The 15,098-nt window shown below is 54.3% G+C and overlaps 1 protein-coding gene across 3 annotated transcripts; it reads left to right on the plus strand.

The window, feature by feature from the left end:
* Window positions 1–1,106: 1,106 nt before the first annotated feature.
* Wdr81 (WD repeat domain 81) lies at window positions 1,107–13,273 on the plus strand. Of its 3 annotated transcripts, XM_076869521.1 has the most exons (10): window positions 1,107–5,025; window positions 6,688–6,795; window positions 7,061–7,251; window positions 7,374–7,564; window positions 7,841–8,006; window positions 8,084–8,249; window positions 8,900–9,589; window positions 10,233–10,378; window positions 10,701–10,880; window positions 12,130–13,273. In XM_076869521.1, the coding sequence occupies exons 1-10, from the start codon at window positions 1,359–1,361 to the stop codon at window positions 12,448–12,450; spliced, it is 5,826 nt and encodes a 1,941-aa protein (XP_076725636.1). In that variant the 5' UTR covers window positions 1,107–1,358; the 3' UTR covers window positions 12,451–13,273. The 3 variants fall into 3 exon arrangements, with proteins under 3 accessions (XP_076725636.1, XP_076725637.1, XP_076725638.1); XM_076869522.1 differs by lacking the exon at window positions 6,688–6,795; XM_076869523.1 differs by lacking the exons at window positions 10,701–10,880; window positions 12,130–13,273 and having other exon boundaries at window positions 8,900–9,603; window positions 10,233–10,372.
* The last annotated feature ends 1,825 nt before the right edge of the window (window positions 13,274–15,098 follow it).

The raw sequence follows: 15,098 nt of genomic DNA on the forward strand, positions 1-15,098 counted from the left end.
TTTTTTTTTTTTTTTTTTGAGGTACTGGAGATTGAACCCAAGGGCCCTTTGCCAGTGAGCTCCAGTTTACATCCTGTTTTACAGTTAAGCTGCAGAGGCCCTGACACTTATGATCCTCCTGTTTCAGCCTCTCCAGTCACTGGGACTGGGATTACAGGTGTTTGCCACCATGCCCAGATCCCTGCTTGTTTTTCCTTAAACTCCATCCCCCAAATACTTACCAGACTCAAAAACAAAAACAAAACAAACAAACAAAAAACCTTAGTTGTTTCATTGTAGACAATGGCCTGTTTGTACTGCAAATGAGTCAGAACTAGGAACCCTTGAAAAATACATGTAGTTCCAATGCCTGCTGCCTGGTTTCTGTTCCCTATCCGGTGCTGCACCTTACCCGCAGCCACAGTGGCATCTGCAAGGCGGAGACCACACTGGCAACCAGAGGCAGATCTTTGACAGGAAGTCTTGGTGGATCATTTCCTCCCGAGAACTCCAGGCCTCTGTGCCTGGGCCACTTCTCTGCCCAGATATCCCCGAGTTAAATCAGAAGAAAAAAAGACTCCAAGAAGGATGTCAGGAGGGGAGGGCTCCAGGGAAGAAAGACTTCTCTGGACACCAGCTTCTAAGACTCTATTCTGCCCCTAGGGCAAATCTCTTTGGTGGCTCTTGGTTATCACCTGTAAACTATAAACAGTAACAACTGTCCTCACCACCCCACATAGTGTTGTGAGGGCCAAGTGCAATGTTACTGATAAAGTGTTTGGGGAAAGTAAAAAGCTCCTTGGTTAGGAAGGCAGCATAGAAGCACTGAGTGGGTTTGATGCTCCAAGTCCCAGCTCTGTCGCTGGTATCTGCATAAAGGTTGGCATCTCTGAGAAGAGCCTCTCTCCTCCGCATTCGCCAGGAGAAAAGAAGGGAAGGGAGGGAATGCTGGGTCAGGATAACCTTCGCCCGCGCCGCCAGGGCTGCTGGATTTCCGTGCAGCCCCTGGGTGGGGCAAAGCCGCGGGAGGGTGGGCTCAGAAACCGGTGCCGGCAGGAGGCGGGGTCTTGCCGGGCCCTTTCGAGCCACGTGCTGTTGTTTCCGTGCCGGGACGATCACGTGGCCCGCGTCAGCTGACCCGTCACGGTAAAGCCCAGCGCTGGCGCCCGGCAGCCCCCGCCCGGTCGCGCCCGGAGCGCAGGACCCTTCGGAGGGGTAAGAGCGCCCCTCTCATCGGTTATTGGCTCATCCCAGCCACCTGTACTCAAGTCCCTGCCCCTCGCCCATCCCAACCCGCTCGGCCTGGCACCCAGGAAGCCATCACGAGGAGGGCCGTGGCCGGGCTCGGCCCCGAGCTGCCCCCAGGCGGCCAGCAAGAAATGGCCCCGGGGAGCAGGGGGCGGGAAGTCGCCGTTAGCACCCGGAGGGAGGACTGGTCCCCACCCCCAAACTCTGACACGGAGGAGCTGCTTCGGAGAGTGGAGAGGGACCTGAATATCGATGCCCGTCAGATGGCTTCAGCCCCAGGGGGCACCCACGTGGTGGCCCTAGTGCCGGTGCGCTGGCTAGCTAGCCTCCGTGAACGCCGGCTGGGACCCTGTCCGCGGGCAGAGGGCCTGGGCGAAGCGGAAGTCAAGACTCTCCTGCAACGCTCGGTACAGAGGCTGCCCCCAGGCTGGACGCGTGTGGAGGTGCATGGGCTGCGGAAGCGGAGACTGTCCTACCCGCTGGGTGGGGGCCTGCCCTTTGAGGAGGGATCCTGTGGCCCTGAGACTCTCACTCGCTTCATGCAGGAGGTGGCTGCCCAGAATTATCGAAATCTTTGGCGCCATGCATACCACACTTATGGGCAGCCTTATAGTCATAGCCCTGCTCCCTCAGCTGCCCCTGCTCTGGACTCAGTAAGACAGGCTCTGCAGAGGGTCTATGGTTGCTCTTTCCTGCCAGTGGGTGAAGCCACCCAGTGCCCCTCATATACCAGAGATGGCACTTGTCCCTCCCGGGGCAGCCCTGCCTGCCCCAGCCTTTTGCGAGCTGAGGCCCTGTTGGAATCACTGGAGATGTTGTATGTTGTGCACCCCTACGTGCAGTTCTCCCTGCATGATGTAGTCACTTTCAGCCCTGCCAAACTGACCAACAGCCAAGCCAAGGTGCTTTTCATTCTCTTTCGAGTGCTGAGGGCCATGGACGCCTGTCACCGCCATGGGCTGGCCTGTGGGTCCCTGTCTTTGCACCACATTGCTGTGGATGAGAAGCTTTGCAGTGAACTTCGGCTGGACCTAAGTGCTTATGAGATGCCCACTTTGGATGAGAACAAGGAAACCCCTGAAAAGAGGGGTGGGACAGGCCATAAGTCTGAAAAGGAGGGACTGGAGAGATTTGGGTGTCCCTCTTGCCAGGAGGAACTTCGGGGCCTTGTGCTAGACTGGGTCCATGGCCGCATCAGCAACTTCCACTACCTTATGCAGCTTAATCGGTTGGCAGGTCGGAGGCAGGGGGATCCCAACTACCACCCAGTGCTACCCTGGGTGGTGGACTTCACCACACCCCATGGGCGCTTCCGAGACCTACGCAAGTCCAAATTTCGCCTCAACAAGGGAGATAAGCAACTGGACTTCACATATGAGATGACTCGGCAGGCATTTGTAGCAAGTGGTGCAGGTGGTGGGGAACCGCCTCATGTTCCTCACCACATTTCAGATGTTCTCTCTGACATCACATACTATGTGTACAAGGCTCGGCGCACACCCCGGTCAGTACTCTGTGAACACGTCCGTGCCCAGTGGGAGCCCCATGAATATCCCGCCAGCATGGAGCGGATGCAGACCTGGACACCTGACGAGTGCATTCCTGAGTTCTACACTGATCCTTCCATCTTTTGTTCCATCCACCCTGATATGCCTGACCTGGATGTGCCAGCTTGGTGCAACTCCAACCAGGAGTTTGTGGCTGCTCATCGAGCACTGCTGGAGAGCCGTGAGGTATCCCAGGACCTGCACCACTGGATTGACCTCACCTTTGGCTATAAACTCCAGGGCAAGGAGGCTGTGAAGGAGAAGAATGTGTGTCTGCACCTGGTAGATGCCCACACTCACCTGACCAGCTATGGCGTGGTGCAGCTCTTTGATCAACCTCATCCCCAGCGCCTGGCAGGTGCTCCCTCCCTTGCCCCTGAGCCTCCTCTCATTCCTCGGCTATTGGTCCAGACCATCCAGGAGACCACAGGCCGGGAGGACTTTCCAGGACAGCTCACAAGTGGGGTGGGCAGACTGGTTTTAGAGGCTACTCCTTGTGAGGCTGGCTGGACCAGAGAGAGGCCCATGGCAGGGGAAGATGACTTGGAGCAGGCCACAGAAGCTCTGGATTCCATCTCCCTTCCTGGGAAATCAGGTGACCAGTTGGGCTCTTCCTCCAGTCTAGCCCCTCCCGGCCTCCTGTCTTTCTCAGCAGCCTCAGTCTCTCGACCAGGCCGCAGAAACAAAGTTGCTGGCGCAGACTCTGGGGAGGCTGAGGAGGGGAAGATCCTTCTTCCTGAGGGATTCAATCCCTTGCAATTCCTGGAGGAGCTGGAAAAAATGGGCAATTTCCTGGCCAAAGGCCTAGGGAGCCAGTTGGAGTTACCTGAGCAACCTCAGATCCAGTCACCAGTACAGCTGCGGGACCTCTTCCATCGGGACATGCAGGCACTGGGTGTCCTGTTGGCTGAGATGGTGTTTGCCACCAGAGTCCGGACGCTACAGCCTGATGCACCTCTCTGGGTACGTTTTGAGGCTGTTCGAGGGCTCTGCACATGCCACCTCAAGGAGGTCCCTGTGTCTTTGCAGCCTGTGCTGAATACACTCCTACAATTGAGTGGACCCAAAAGTCCCATGGTAGTGAAGAGAGGCAAGCTGGACCCACTGTTTCAGTACAAGCCTGTCTCTCAGGGATTGCCCCCTCCCTCCCCAGCCCAGCTCCTCAGCCCCTTCAGCTCCCTGGTTCCCTTCCCTCCATACTTCCCGGCACTGCATAGGTTCATCCTCCTGTACCAGGCAAGGCGTGTGGAGGATGAGGCCCAGGGACGGGAGTTGGTGTTTACTCTGTGGCAGCAACTGGGTGCCGTGCTAAATGAGATCACTCCTGAGGGCCTGGAGATCCTGCTGCCCTTCGTGCTGTCACTCATGTCTGAGGAACACACAGCTGTGTACACGGCCTGGTACCTATTTGAACCTGTTGCCAAGGCACTCGGCCCTAAAAATGCCAATAAGTACCTCCTGAAGCCTCTCATTGGTGCCTACGAGAGCCCCTGCCGGCTCCATGGACGCTTTTACCTGTACACTGACTGCTTTGTGGCTCAACTGATGGTGCGCCTGGGCTTGCAGTCCTTTCTCGTCCACCTGCTGCCCCATGTCCTGCAGGTGCTGGCTGGTGGAGAGACCTCCCAGGAGGAGAGCAAGGGCCTTGTTGGTGCTGCTGAGGATGAGGAAAATGAGCTCCCAGGGCCTGGGCCTGGCTCCTGTGCCTTTGGGGAGGAGATTCAGATGGATGGAGAGCCTGCTGCCACCTCAGGCCTGGAGCTCCCAGACTACACATCTGGTGTCAGCTTCCATGACCAGGCTGACCTGCCTGAGACGGAGGACTTCCAATCGGGGCTGTATGTGTCTGAGTCTCCACAGCCTCAGGAGGCTGAGGCTGTGAGCCTAGGCAGACTGAGCGACAAGAGCAGCACCAGCGAGACTTCCCTGGGCGAGGAGAGGGTTGCAGATGATGGGGGTGCTCCTATGGACAAGAGCAGCCTCAGGTCAGGCGACAGCAGCCAGGACTTAAAGCAAAGTGAGGCCTCTGAGGAGGAAGAGGAGGAGGAAGAGGAGGAGGAAGAATGCTGTGTGGTATTGGAAGAGGATGAGGGGGAGCCCGATGAGGTCACAGGGGCATCTGAGCTCACTCTGTCAGATACAGTGCTGTCCATGGAGACAGTTGTGGCTGCTGGTGGTGGGGGAGATGGTGAGGAAGAAGAGGAGCCTCTGATTGTGCAGTCAGAAGGCAAAGAACAGAAGATCCTCCTTGGTGAGTCCTCAGGTCTGGGAGGTGTTGGTCAGTCACTCCCCTGCTTTGTTCTCAGTATTTGCTGCACTCCTGCTCTGTGCCAAGCTTTATATCCAGTTAGATGCACACGGAGTACACATCTAGCAGAGGAGGTGCCAAATGGTAAACAATCTGAACCCAGGACCCTGTGCATGCAAGGCAAGCACTCTACAACCGAGATTATGTAGTGTAAATACTTTAAAGACCTTTCTGAGCCCAGAATGTGCCACACACCTGTAATCACAGTGACACTGGAGGCCAAGACAAGAGGATTGCAAGTTCAAAGCCAGTCTCAGCAACTTGTGAGGCCCTAAGCAATTTATTAAGACCATATCTGAAAAAATAAAGAGGGTTGGGGATGTAACTTAGTGGTAAAGCACCCCTGAGTTGACCCTGCCCCCTGCCCCCCCAAAAAACAAAAAACAAAAGAAACCTAGCTGAGCAAGGTATGGTGTAATCCCAATGACTTAGGAGACTGAGGTAGGAGGTTTGCAAGTTCAGGACCAGCCAGGACAACTTCGTGAGACCCTGTCTCAAAATTTAAAAACTTAAAAATAAAAGGACTGGGGATGTAGCTCAGTGGTAGAGTATCCCTGGATTCAATTCCCAGTACTGAGACAAAAAATAAAAAAGAACAAAATTAGCTGGGTTTCTACGTCTGAATGGAAAATAGGCTTAGTTTTTTTTTTTTTTTTTTTAAAGAGAGAGTGAGAGAGGGGGAGAGAGAGAGAGAATTTTAATATTTATTTTTTAGTTATCGGTGGACACAACATCTTTGTTTGTATGTGGTGCTGAGGATCGAACCCGGGCCGTACGCATGCCAGGCGAGCGCGCTACCGCTTGAGCCACATCCCCAGCCCCAGGCTTAGATCTTTAGATCTAGTTTTCAGGAGTCAGAGAAGGCTTTTTTGAAAATAGGAAGGCGTAGCTCAGAGGTAGAGGGCTTGCCTGGTTATGTGTAAGGCCCTGGATTTAACCTCTAGCACTGCAAAAATAAATAAATAAATAAATAAATAAATTATTTTAAAAAAGAAGAAGAAGTATGGACAGTTGCGGTTCAAGGAGAAGTGGAAAATAAATGGATAAATGGTAGATGTAGCCAGGTACAATGGTGCACACCTGTAATCCCAGCTTTCTAGGAGGCTGAAGCAAGAGAATCACAAGTTCATAGCCAGCCTGGACAATTTAATTAGTGTTTCAAAATAAAAAAGGCTGGAGTTGTAGCTCAGTGGGAAACATTCACCTAGCACATGCAAGGCCCTGAGTTTGATTCCTAGCACCTCAAAAAAAAAAAAAAAAAAAAAAAAAAAAAAAAGTAAGTAGTATGTGAAAAGGAAGAGAATTCCAGTCTGAGGGAACAGCATGTACAGGACTCTGAGGCTATCAGAAGCGGGCCAAGCCCTGCCTCAGGAGTTTGGGGAGGTTCACTGAAAGGGCGACTTTCCTACAGGTTGTGCTTAAGGAGAGGGCCTGGCCCCTCTGCCACTGCTAAATGGAGGGGGTGTGGGACAGCCCAGCTTAGGCCAGGCTCATTGGCAGAGCTATAGCCAGAGTCAGCTAGGTGGGTGTGGTACATCAGGGATGGTGGGAGGAGTGATGTGCCACCGTTATCTGATGAGTTCAGGGTCTGCTCCTGCCCTGCAGATACAGCGTGCAAGATGGTCCGCTGGCTGTCTGCCAAGCTCGGCCCCACAGTAGCCTCTCGCCACGTGGCTCGGAACCTGCTGCGCCTGCTGACATCTTGTTATGTTGGTAAGGCCTGCGGTTGGTAATGGAGATGGTGTTTCCTCCCAGGCCCTTCATCCATCTTCAGTACTCTCTTGGAGATCCTTCCTACCTCTGTCTCAAACCACTTCTTGGGAAGATCCTGGGTCCCAATCTGTAAGCTTCTTCTTAGGGCAGGGCATGGGGCAGACCTTAGGCTAAAGTGAGCAGGAGCAGTTCCCACGGTCCTGGAAGACCAGCCTCCCCCTTGCTCTCCACTAGCTGCTCAAGGATGCTGGCTCTTCCTTGGCAGGGCCTACTCGGCAGCAGTTTACAGTCAGCAGTGGCGAGAGCCCCCCATTGAGTGCCGGCAACATCTACCAAAAGAGGCCAGTACTCGGCGACATTGTGTCAGGGCCTGTGCTCAGCTGTCTCCTCCACATTGCCCACCTGTATGGGGAACCTGTCCTCACCTACCAGTACCTGCCCTACATCAGCTACCTGGTCAGTTGCTGATTTTGCAAGCTTTGGGTGGGGAGGCTGTGGACTTAAGGGCTGGCTCAGGATTCCTGGGGTACTAGGGGGTCTATGGGGCAGCCTAGCTCTCATCTACTCTGTGGCCCCAGGTGGCCCCTGGGAGCAGCTCAAGCCCCAGCCGATTGAACAGCCGTAAGGAGGCAGGGCTGCTGGCTGCAGTGACGCTGACTCAGAAAATCATCGTGTACCTCTCCGACACCACCCTTATGGACATCCTTCCCCGGATCAGCCATGAGGTCCTGCTGCCTGTGCTCAGCTTCCTCACTTCCCTCGTCACCGGGTAGGCCCCTGCCCCAACCCTGTGAGCGGAGCAGCCCAGCTGAGGGGCCCCCCAAGGGGCTGGGAAGCTCAGGGCAGAGAAGATAACATTGGGTTGGGTGTCAGGAGTCCTGGTTCTGATCCCAGTTCTGTGATCCTGAGCAAGCAACATTTGCCTCAGTTTCCTCACCTGGTTTGAATCAGTTGACCTTGGAGACCCTGCCATTTAAAGCTCTTGATAGATCTGATCAAGACCTATCTGCAGGATAGGTCCCAGGCTCATGAGCTGTGTTTCTAGGTTTCCAAGTGGGGCTCAGGCCCGGACTGTCCTGTGTGTGAAGACCATCAGCCTCATTGCCCTCATCTGCCTGAGGATTGGACAGGAGATGGTCCAGCAGCACCTGAGTGAACCTGTGGCCGCCTTCTTTCAAGTCTTCTCTCAGCTGCATGAGCTACGGCAGCAGGTAGGCAGGGCTGCCAGGGTAGGGCAGGCTGGGCCAGGGCTGTGGACTAGCTGACTCCCTGGGCTTCCTTCCCGTAGGATTTGCAGCTGGATCCTGAGGGCTTCAGTGAGGGTCAGCTGCCAGAGGCAGTGTTCTCTGATGGGCAGCGGCGGCCAGTGGACCCCACCCTATTGGACGAGCTGAAGAAGGTGTTCACCCTGGAGATGGCGTACACAATCTACGTGCCCTTCTCCTGCCTGTTGGGTACTGCCCTATCGTGTTCCCTTGCACAGTCTTTGTGGATACATCTCTTCCCTGGGAAGGGCCCCATGCTCCCCTCCAGCCAAGAGTCAGCAGTGGGTTTTAAACAGATTTTGGGGTCAGCCCTCGGCCCTCTAAGTCCCAAGGTGATATATAAACGGGGATTGAGCATTAGTCAGCAAGAGAGGCTCAAGAATCCCTGGGGAAGGAAGGGGAGGCAGGTTGATGTACTGATGATCCACAGGAGCTGTTTGGGAAGGAATGAGTGACCTACCATTTATGTAGCTTCCCACTATGCTGGGCATTTCCATGGGTCATCTCCCTGAACAGGATAAGCAGCCCTGTGGGTAGATGTATTATTATCCCCCCAACCAGATTCCAAGCACTGGGAGGGCAGGGCACACACCACCTGTCCAGTTCACTATCATTTCTGTTGCTTAGCATGGTACCTAGCGTGTAGAAATGACCACACACATATGGACTGGATGAAATCAGTTACTGGGTAGGATAGTAAGAGGCTCAGAGTGAGAACTTACTTGCCCAGTTATACAGTCAGATCTTCCCTATCTTCTGTGGTTTCAAAGCCCTTGAATGGGTGGTGACAGCCACCTGCTATCTTCCCAGATCTTAGGACCTCTTCCACTCCCATCCAGGTGACATCATCCAGAAAATCATTCCCAACCACGAGCTGGTTGGGGAGCTGGCGGGACTCTATCTGGAAAGCATCAGCCCAAGCAGTCGCAATCCTGCCAATGTGGAACCTGCTGTGCCTAGCACCGGCCCTGAGTGGGACTCCCAGGGTGGAGTCTGTCCCCAGGATGATGGCCACTCAGGGACCTTTGGGAGTGTTCTCATTGGGAATCGCATACAGATCCCCAATGACTCTCAGCCTGAGAGCACTGGCCCATTGGGCCCCATCTCTGGAGTGGGTGGGGGGGGCCTTGGCAATGGGAGGGAAGACAATGCCCTGAAGCGGGAGCTGCCACGGAGTGCCCACGGGCTGAGTGGGAACTGGCTGGCGTACTGGCAGTATGAGATTGGTGTGAACCAGCAGGATGCCCACTTCCACTTCCACCAGATCCGCCTGCAGAGCTTCACCGGCCACTCAGGGGCTGTCAAGTGTGTGGCACCCCTGAGTAGCGAGGACTTCTTTCTGAGTGGCAGTAAGGATCGTACTGTGCGCCTTTGGCCACTGTATAACTATGGGGACGGTACCAGTGAGACAGCCCCCCGACTCATCTATGCCCAGCACCGCAAGAGTGTCTTCTACGCGGGCCAGCTCGAGGCTCCGCAGTATGTGGTGAGCTGTGACGGGGCTGTGCACGTCTGGGACCCCTTCACAGGTGAGCAGGCCCAGGTGAGGCCTGTTTTGTTGCTGCTGGACCTCGCTCTGACAGGCCCCTGGGAATTGATCCTGAGAGTTGGGGGGTATAGTGGTATGTTTTAGGGAGAGATTTAGTGAGGCTATACAGAGGAGCAGTTAGGGCTTAGAATCTTTTAGATCTGCATTTGCATCAGCTCCACCACCTTACTTGCTTGTGAACTTGAGCAAGTCATTTTGCTGTTGGAAGCGTTGATTTTCCCATCTGTGAAGTAGGAATTAGAAAAAGTGGTTTAGAAGATAACACACTTAGAGGTTTGGCTTGATGCATGTAGTACAAGTTTGGCAAACCATTGCTTAATTACTCATTGGCATCATCATAGGGAAAATATGGTTAAAGAGGGGAAGGGAAAAAAAGAAAAGGGACAGGTGTAATGTTGGGACAGAGAGAGGGAAATGGTATCTAATCAGGGGATACTGTGTAAAGAGAAGACATTGCTTTGGGAATGGGAGCCTGATCTGGTCAAGGAAGCAGGAAGGAGGGAGTCTGGAACCTTCTTTAGCATTTTCTGAGTATCCTTGGGGGATGAGAGACAGGGAACAAGAACGGGCCAGGGTTCTTCCCTCAGCTAGTACCCCAGATCCACTGTGCCCTTCCTTTTCAGGGAAGACACTTCGCACAGTGGAGCCATCAGACAGCCGTGTGCCCCTGACTGCCGTGGCTGTCATGCCTGCCCCCCACACCAGCATCACCATGGCCAGCTCTGACTCTACCCTGCGCTTTGTGGACTGCAGGAAGCCTGGCCTGCAGGTCAGGGGATATGCAGTTTCCTGAGCTCAGGCCTGGTTCTCTGGGGACCTGGCAGGGAGGACACTCACCAAGACAGAAAGGCAGACTGCTGCCCTGGGGCACTGGTTAATTTCTCTTTGGAGATAAATCATCTTCAGCAGCAACCCTGGGGACAGGACTCTGGCCTATGATGGGGGTGGGTTCAGGGCTTTTCCTTTCCTCAAATGGGGCCAGAGGCTCAGGCTTTCTGGCTGTAGAAGCTTAAATGGTGAGCGGGACCTGGGAGGGAGAGGGTGGGGTGACTTAGTGACAGCGCCTCAGCAGAGTCTCCCTCTGTCTGCAGCACGAGTTCCGCCTGGGTGGCGGGCTGAATCCTGGGCTTGTCCGCTCCCTAGCGGTCAGCCCCAGTGGCCGTAGCGTCGTGGCTGGCTTCTCCTCAGGCTTCATGGTGCTCCTGGACACTCGCACAGGCCTGGTTCTACGAGGCTGGCCAGCTCATGAGGGGGACATTCTGCAGATCAAGGTGATGGGCTCGGGTCCCGTCCACTCCTTACTGCCCAACCTCGGTTCATCACCTGGGATCAAGGCGCACCCAGGGACAGGCTTGAGCTGGTGTCCCTTATATCTGCTCAAGGCCTGATGGGCAGGGAAGGTGGCTCTTCTGGGCCAACTCAGGTGCCAGCTGCACTGCTGGGGCCTTGGCAGGAGACAGGCCGTGGAGGCGGGGACCAAGGGCAGAGCTAACCCTGCAGCTCCATGGAGATGTTCTAATGAGTAACCCTTGTCCATATTTGTCTTGCTTGGAGGGTCAGGGGTCGGGCCCTGTCCGTGACCCAATTCAGGTTAAATAAAGCTCAGCTGGGAGGCTGTTTACTGCCCCCAGACCACTGAGCAGAGTCCATGCCCCCTGCTGGGCTGCTCTGGTGGGGGCAGGAGCAGGCCTGGGCATGGGGATCCTACTCTCCTCCACCCCATTTTCAGTCACAGGCCTCAGGACTAGTTAGCAGTCCAGCAGGGGAGGAGGGCTACTTGTGGGGAAGATTTCTACAGGCAACTGGAACTCTTCCCCAGCTTGGGTGGAGACCAGGGGACATGTGTTGTTGTTGCTGAGGCCAGGCTGTCTCCATCTCCCTTCAGATTTCAAGTATCTCTAAATTCTGACATTCTAAGAAAGTGTCAGAAAGGCTCTGGGATCAGCCTTGGTATTTATCTTGGTTCTGCCACTTACTAGTTCTCTGATCCTATTAGGATTACTTAATTTCTGTGAGCCTCATTTTTTCTTCTGAAAAATGGGGACAATGGCAGCATCTCCCCCATAGGGTTGCCCTGAAGATTAAATGTGGTCATTAATGTGGGCAGCATGCCTAGCATAATACCTGTGGATAGTAAGTTCTCAAATGAGAGAATGATTAGGTTAATGACACTGAATATATCAATGTTAACTATGGTTAATATGATGTGGCAGGGTGGCAGCCTGTCATCCCTCAAGATGGCCTGTCTGAGCTGGGCACTGTGGCTCATGCCTGTAATTCCAGTGGTGTGGGAGGCTGAGGCAGGAGGATTGCAAGTTAGAGGCCATCCTCAGCAACTTAGTGAGACCCTGTCTCTAAATATAAAAAAAGGCTTTGGATGTGGCTTAGTAGTTAAGTGCCCCTAGGTCAATCCCTTGTACCCCCCCCAAAAAAAAGGCCTGTCTCCCCTGGGCAATGTGGGAGGCAATGGGTGTACAGGAGGGTTCAGGCTGTTGATGAGACTCTCCTCTTCTGTGACAGGCAGTGGAAGGCAGTGTCCTGGTCAGCTCCTCCTCTGACCACTCCTTGACCGTCTGGAAGGAACTGGAACAGAAGCCTACACACCACTACAAGTCAGCATCCGACCCCATCCATACCTTCGATCTCTATGGCAACGAGGTGGTCACTGGCACTGTGGCCAACAAGATTGGTGTCTGCTCCCTGCTTGAGCCACCCTCCCAGGCTACCACAAAACTCAGTTCTGAGAACTTCCGTGGCACACTCACCAGCCTGGCCTTGCTGCCCACTAAACGCCATCTCCTGCTGGGCTCGGACAATGGTGTCATTCGCCTCCTGGCATAGGCTGAGGAACCAGTGGGCTGGCATCTCCCTAGAGTCTAGATCTTTAACCTTGTTCCCCCAGCAGCTCCCTCGAGGCTGCCCCCAGTCCCCTTGCCCTGCCAGCTAAGGCCCTCCACCTGGGATCCCAGCCCCTGAATCCTCAAAGCCATGAGGCTGCCAGAAGGTCTCCCATTCAGGGCTTGGGAGATGCTGCTCCTAGTCAACAGGAAGCAAGGAGAGCAGAGAAGGCATCTCGTTTCTCCCCAGCTCTGCCCTCCAGATCCACATGGGGATCCACAAGGAAGCTCCAGGAAGGGGAAGGGAGACTGGCCTTGCCAGCTAGTCTCTAGAAAAGCCCCTGCCCCTTTCTGGGCTCTCTCTGTCCCTGTCCCTCAAGAACAGGAAGCTGCCCCAGAGCAGGGCACTGATGGTGCTTGGATTCCAGCCTAAGGAGGGATGACCATGATCCAGGAGTTAAGGGCCTTGGTCTGGGGTTTAAGTGTTCACCCAGCCTGCCCCAGAAAGAGGGCAGAACTGGATACAAAAGGTGGGCTGGGCCAGCTGGTGCCTGCCAGGAGTGACCTATGCCTTGTCTGCCCACCCCTAACCACAGTGTTTGTGCCTTGAGCTGAGGAGGTAGCCTCTGGGCCCAGAACCCCTGGAGTTGTCCAAGATCCTGAGAGGGGTGAGAAGACTCATCTCTGCATCTCAGGTCTCTCCCAGGGGACAGAACCAGTCGTCTCTCGGTCCTTATCTGGAGCAGACATGAGGACTGAGGCTCATGGCCCCTACTGCCTCCTTACTATTTGCAATAGATGTAAATATTACAATAAATCCTTTGGAAGAGCCATGGAGTAGAGTGAGCCTTGTCTTTTTATTTTCTTTTCCTTTCTTCCCTTCCTTCCTTTTGGTACCAGGGATTGATCCCAGAGGTGCTTAACCACTGAGCCACATCATCAGCCTTTTTTATTTTGAGACAGGGTCTCACTAAATTGCTTAGGGCCTCACTAAATTGCTAGGGCTGTCTGAACTTGCAAGCTTCCTAAGCCACTGGGATTACAAGCTTGCGCCACTCTGTCTGGGTCTCTTTTTTTGAGACAAGGTATCACCATGTTTCCCAAGCTTCCCTCAAGGGATGCTCCTGGTTGACCTCCCAGGTAGTTGGAGTTATAGTCGCACACCACCAAACCAAACTTATGACTTGCCTTAATGGTGGTGGCAGGGTGGGGACAATTGAAACTCAGCAGCTGGGTCTAGGAGATGAAGAACAGGGCAGGAAGGTGGGAAAGCAGCCTGATTGTTATTGCTCTTTGGGTGGCAGAGGGTGCAGGGCTTCTGGTTTGTGCAGCCTCAAATCAGTTTTCCAAACCCTCATTCTTAGGAAGAGTAAGCAAGTCAAGGTAGGACACTTGTGGAGACTGCAGCCCTCTCTCTCCTCTCTCCATGCCCTGACTTCTGGCTCACACTGCACGCAGCCAGCCAGGATCTGGGGTTTGTAAGGGGTAGGGGTGGGTCTCTGCATAGGCTTGTGCAGCCTCACCTTCCCTCCCCTTGGGGAGGCAGCTGTGGGGGGAAGAGGAGACACTGGAAGCAGGAAATTGGATGTGACTCTGGATCCAGCTCTGTGTCCTTGGGCAGGGCACATAGCCTCTCTGAGCTGGACTAACCAGGGATAATCTCCACTGGGAGGTCTGATATAGTGCCAGACCCCTGTGTGTTCTGGACTTGGTCTTGGCTGATCAGACCCTGCGTCCTCAACTGTCTCCTTCTGAACGTCCTTTCTCCAGGCTCAGGTGGGATTCAAATCCATGGAGGTTTTGGGTAACTCTTTCAAGACTAGATACCCCTGTAGAAAAGGGGCTTCTGGCTCTCATATCAATGTTTAACCGGATGTTCAGGTCAATATTTACCAGAAGAGAAAGCTATCTGAACAGGGGTTGGCTAAGAGCAAAGGTCCTGGTGGGAGGAGAGGGCTAGGTTGGGCTGGTGGAGCCCGCCAGAGCGTGGGGAGCACCCAAGTTGGGCCAGAGGAACATCGTGTGCAGCAGCAAGGAACCTGTCAAGGTAGGGTGGAGGGGTGGCTCAGCCTGCCCCTGGGGCAGGAGTGGAGGTGGGGAGCTGCTCAATTGGTTGAGGGGTCTGGGCTGAATTTATTCAGGAAGCCTGTAGTTTTGCAGCCTCCTGGGGTAGTGAGGAGTCAAAGTGGGGGTTCCAGAAGAAGTCCCTCTGGGACTTGAAAGATAAGATCTTTCTTGCTAGGAAGAGTCAAATGCCTAGGTTGGAGACCAGGCTGGCCAAGGGCCCTTGTATACGATGGGGGTGGGCTCAGGAATGATAGAAGGATCCTCTAGAAGGATTGGCCCTGAAATAGGGGAGGGATAGAGATGGGGGATGTGAGACCATCTCTGAGGCCAAGGCTGGGGCTGATTTATTCTCCCCTAAATCAACACATGCTGCTGGGCGTGGTGGCACATGCCTGTAATCCCAGCGGCTTGGGAGGCTGAGACAGGAGGATAGTGAATTCAAAGCCAGCCTCAGCAAAAGCAAGGCGCCAAGCAATTCAGTGAGACCCTGTCTCGAAATAAAATACAAAATAGGGCTGGGGATGTGGCTCAGTGGTCGAGTGCCCCTGAGTTCAATCCATGGTTACTCCCCATCCCCCGCAAAAA

The sequence above is a fragment of the Callospermophilus lateralis genome, chromosome 11, assembly GCF_048772815.1.
Source record: "Callospermophilus lateralis isolate mCalLat2 chromosome 11, mCalLat2.hap1, whole genome shotgun sequence".
Classification (NCBI taxonomy): Eukaryota; Metazoa; Chordata; class Mammalia; order Rodentia; family Sciuridae; genus Callospermophilus; species Callospermophilus lateralis.

Bases quoted from the DNA above. Each gene is read 5' to 3' on its own strand.
- Wdr81 (XM_076869521.1), top strand. From the start codon at position 1,359: ATGGCCCCGGGGAGCAGGGGGCGGGAAGTCGCCGTTAGCACCCGGAGG. The intron at 5,026-6,687 runs GTGAGTCCTCAG...CCTGCCCTGCAG, and splicing joins AGAACAGAAGATCCTCCTTG to ATACAGCGTGCAAGATGGTC. The intron at 7,252-7,373 runs GTCAGTTGCTGA...CTGTGGCCCCAG, and splicing joins TGCCCTACATCAGCTACCTG to GTGGCCCCTGGGAGCAGCTC.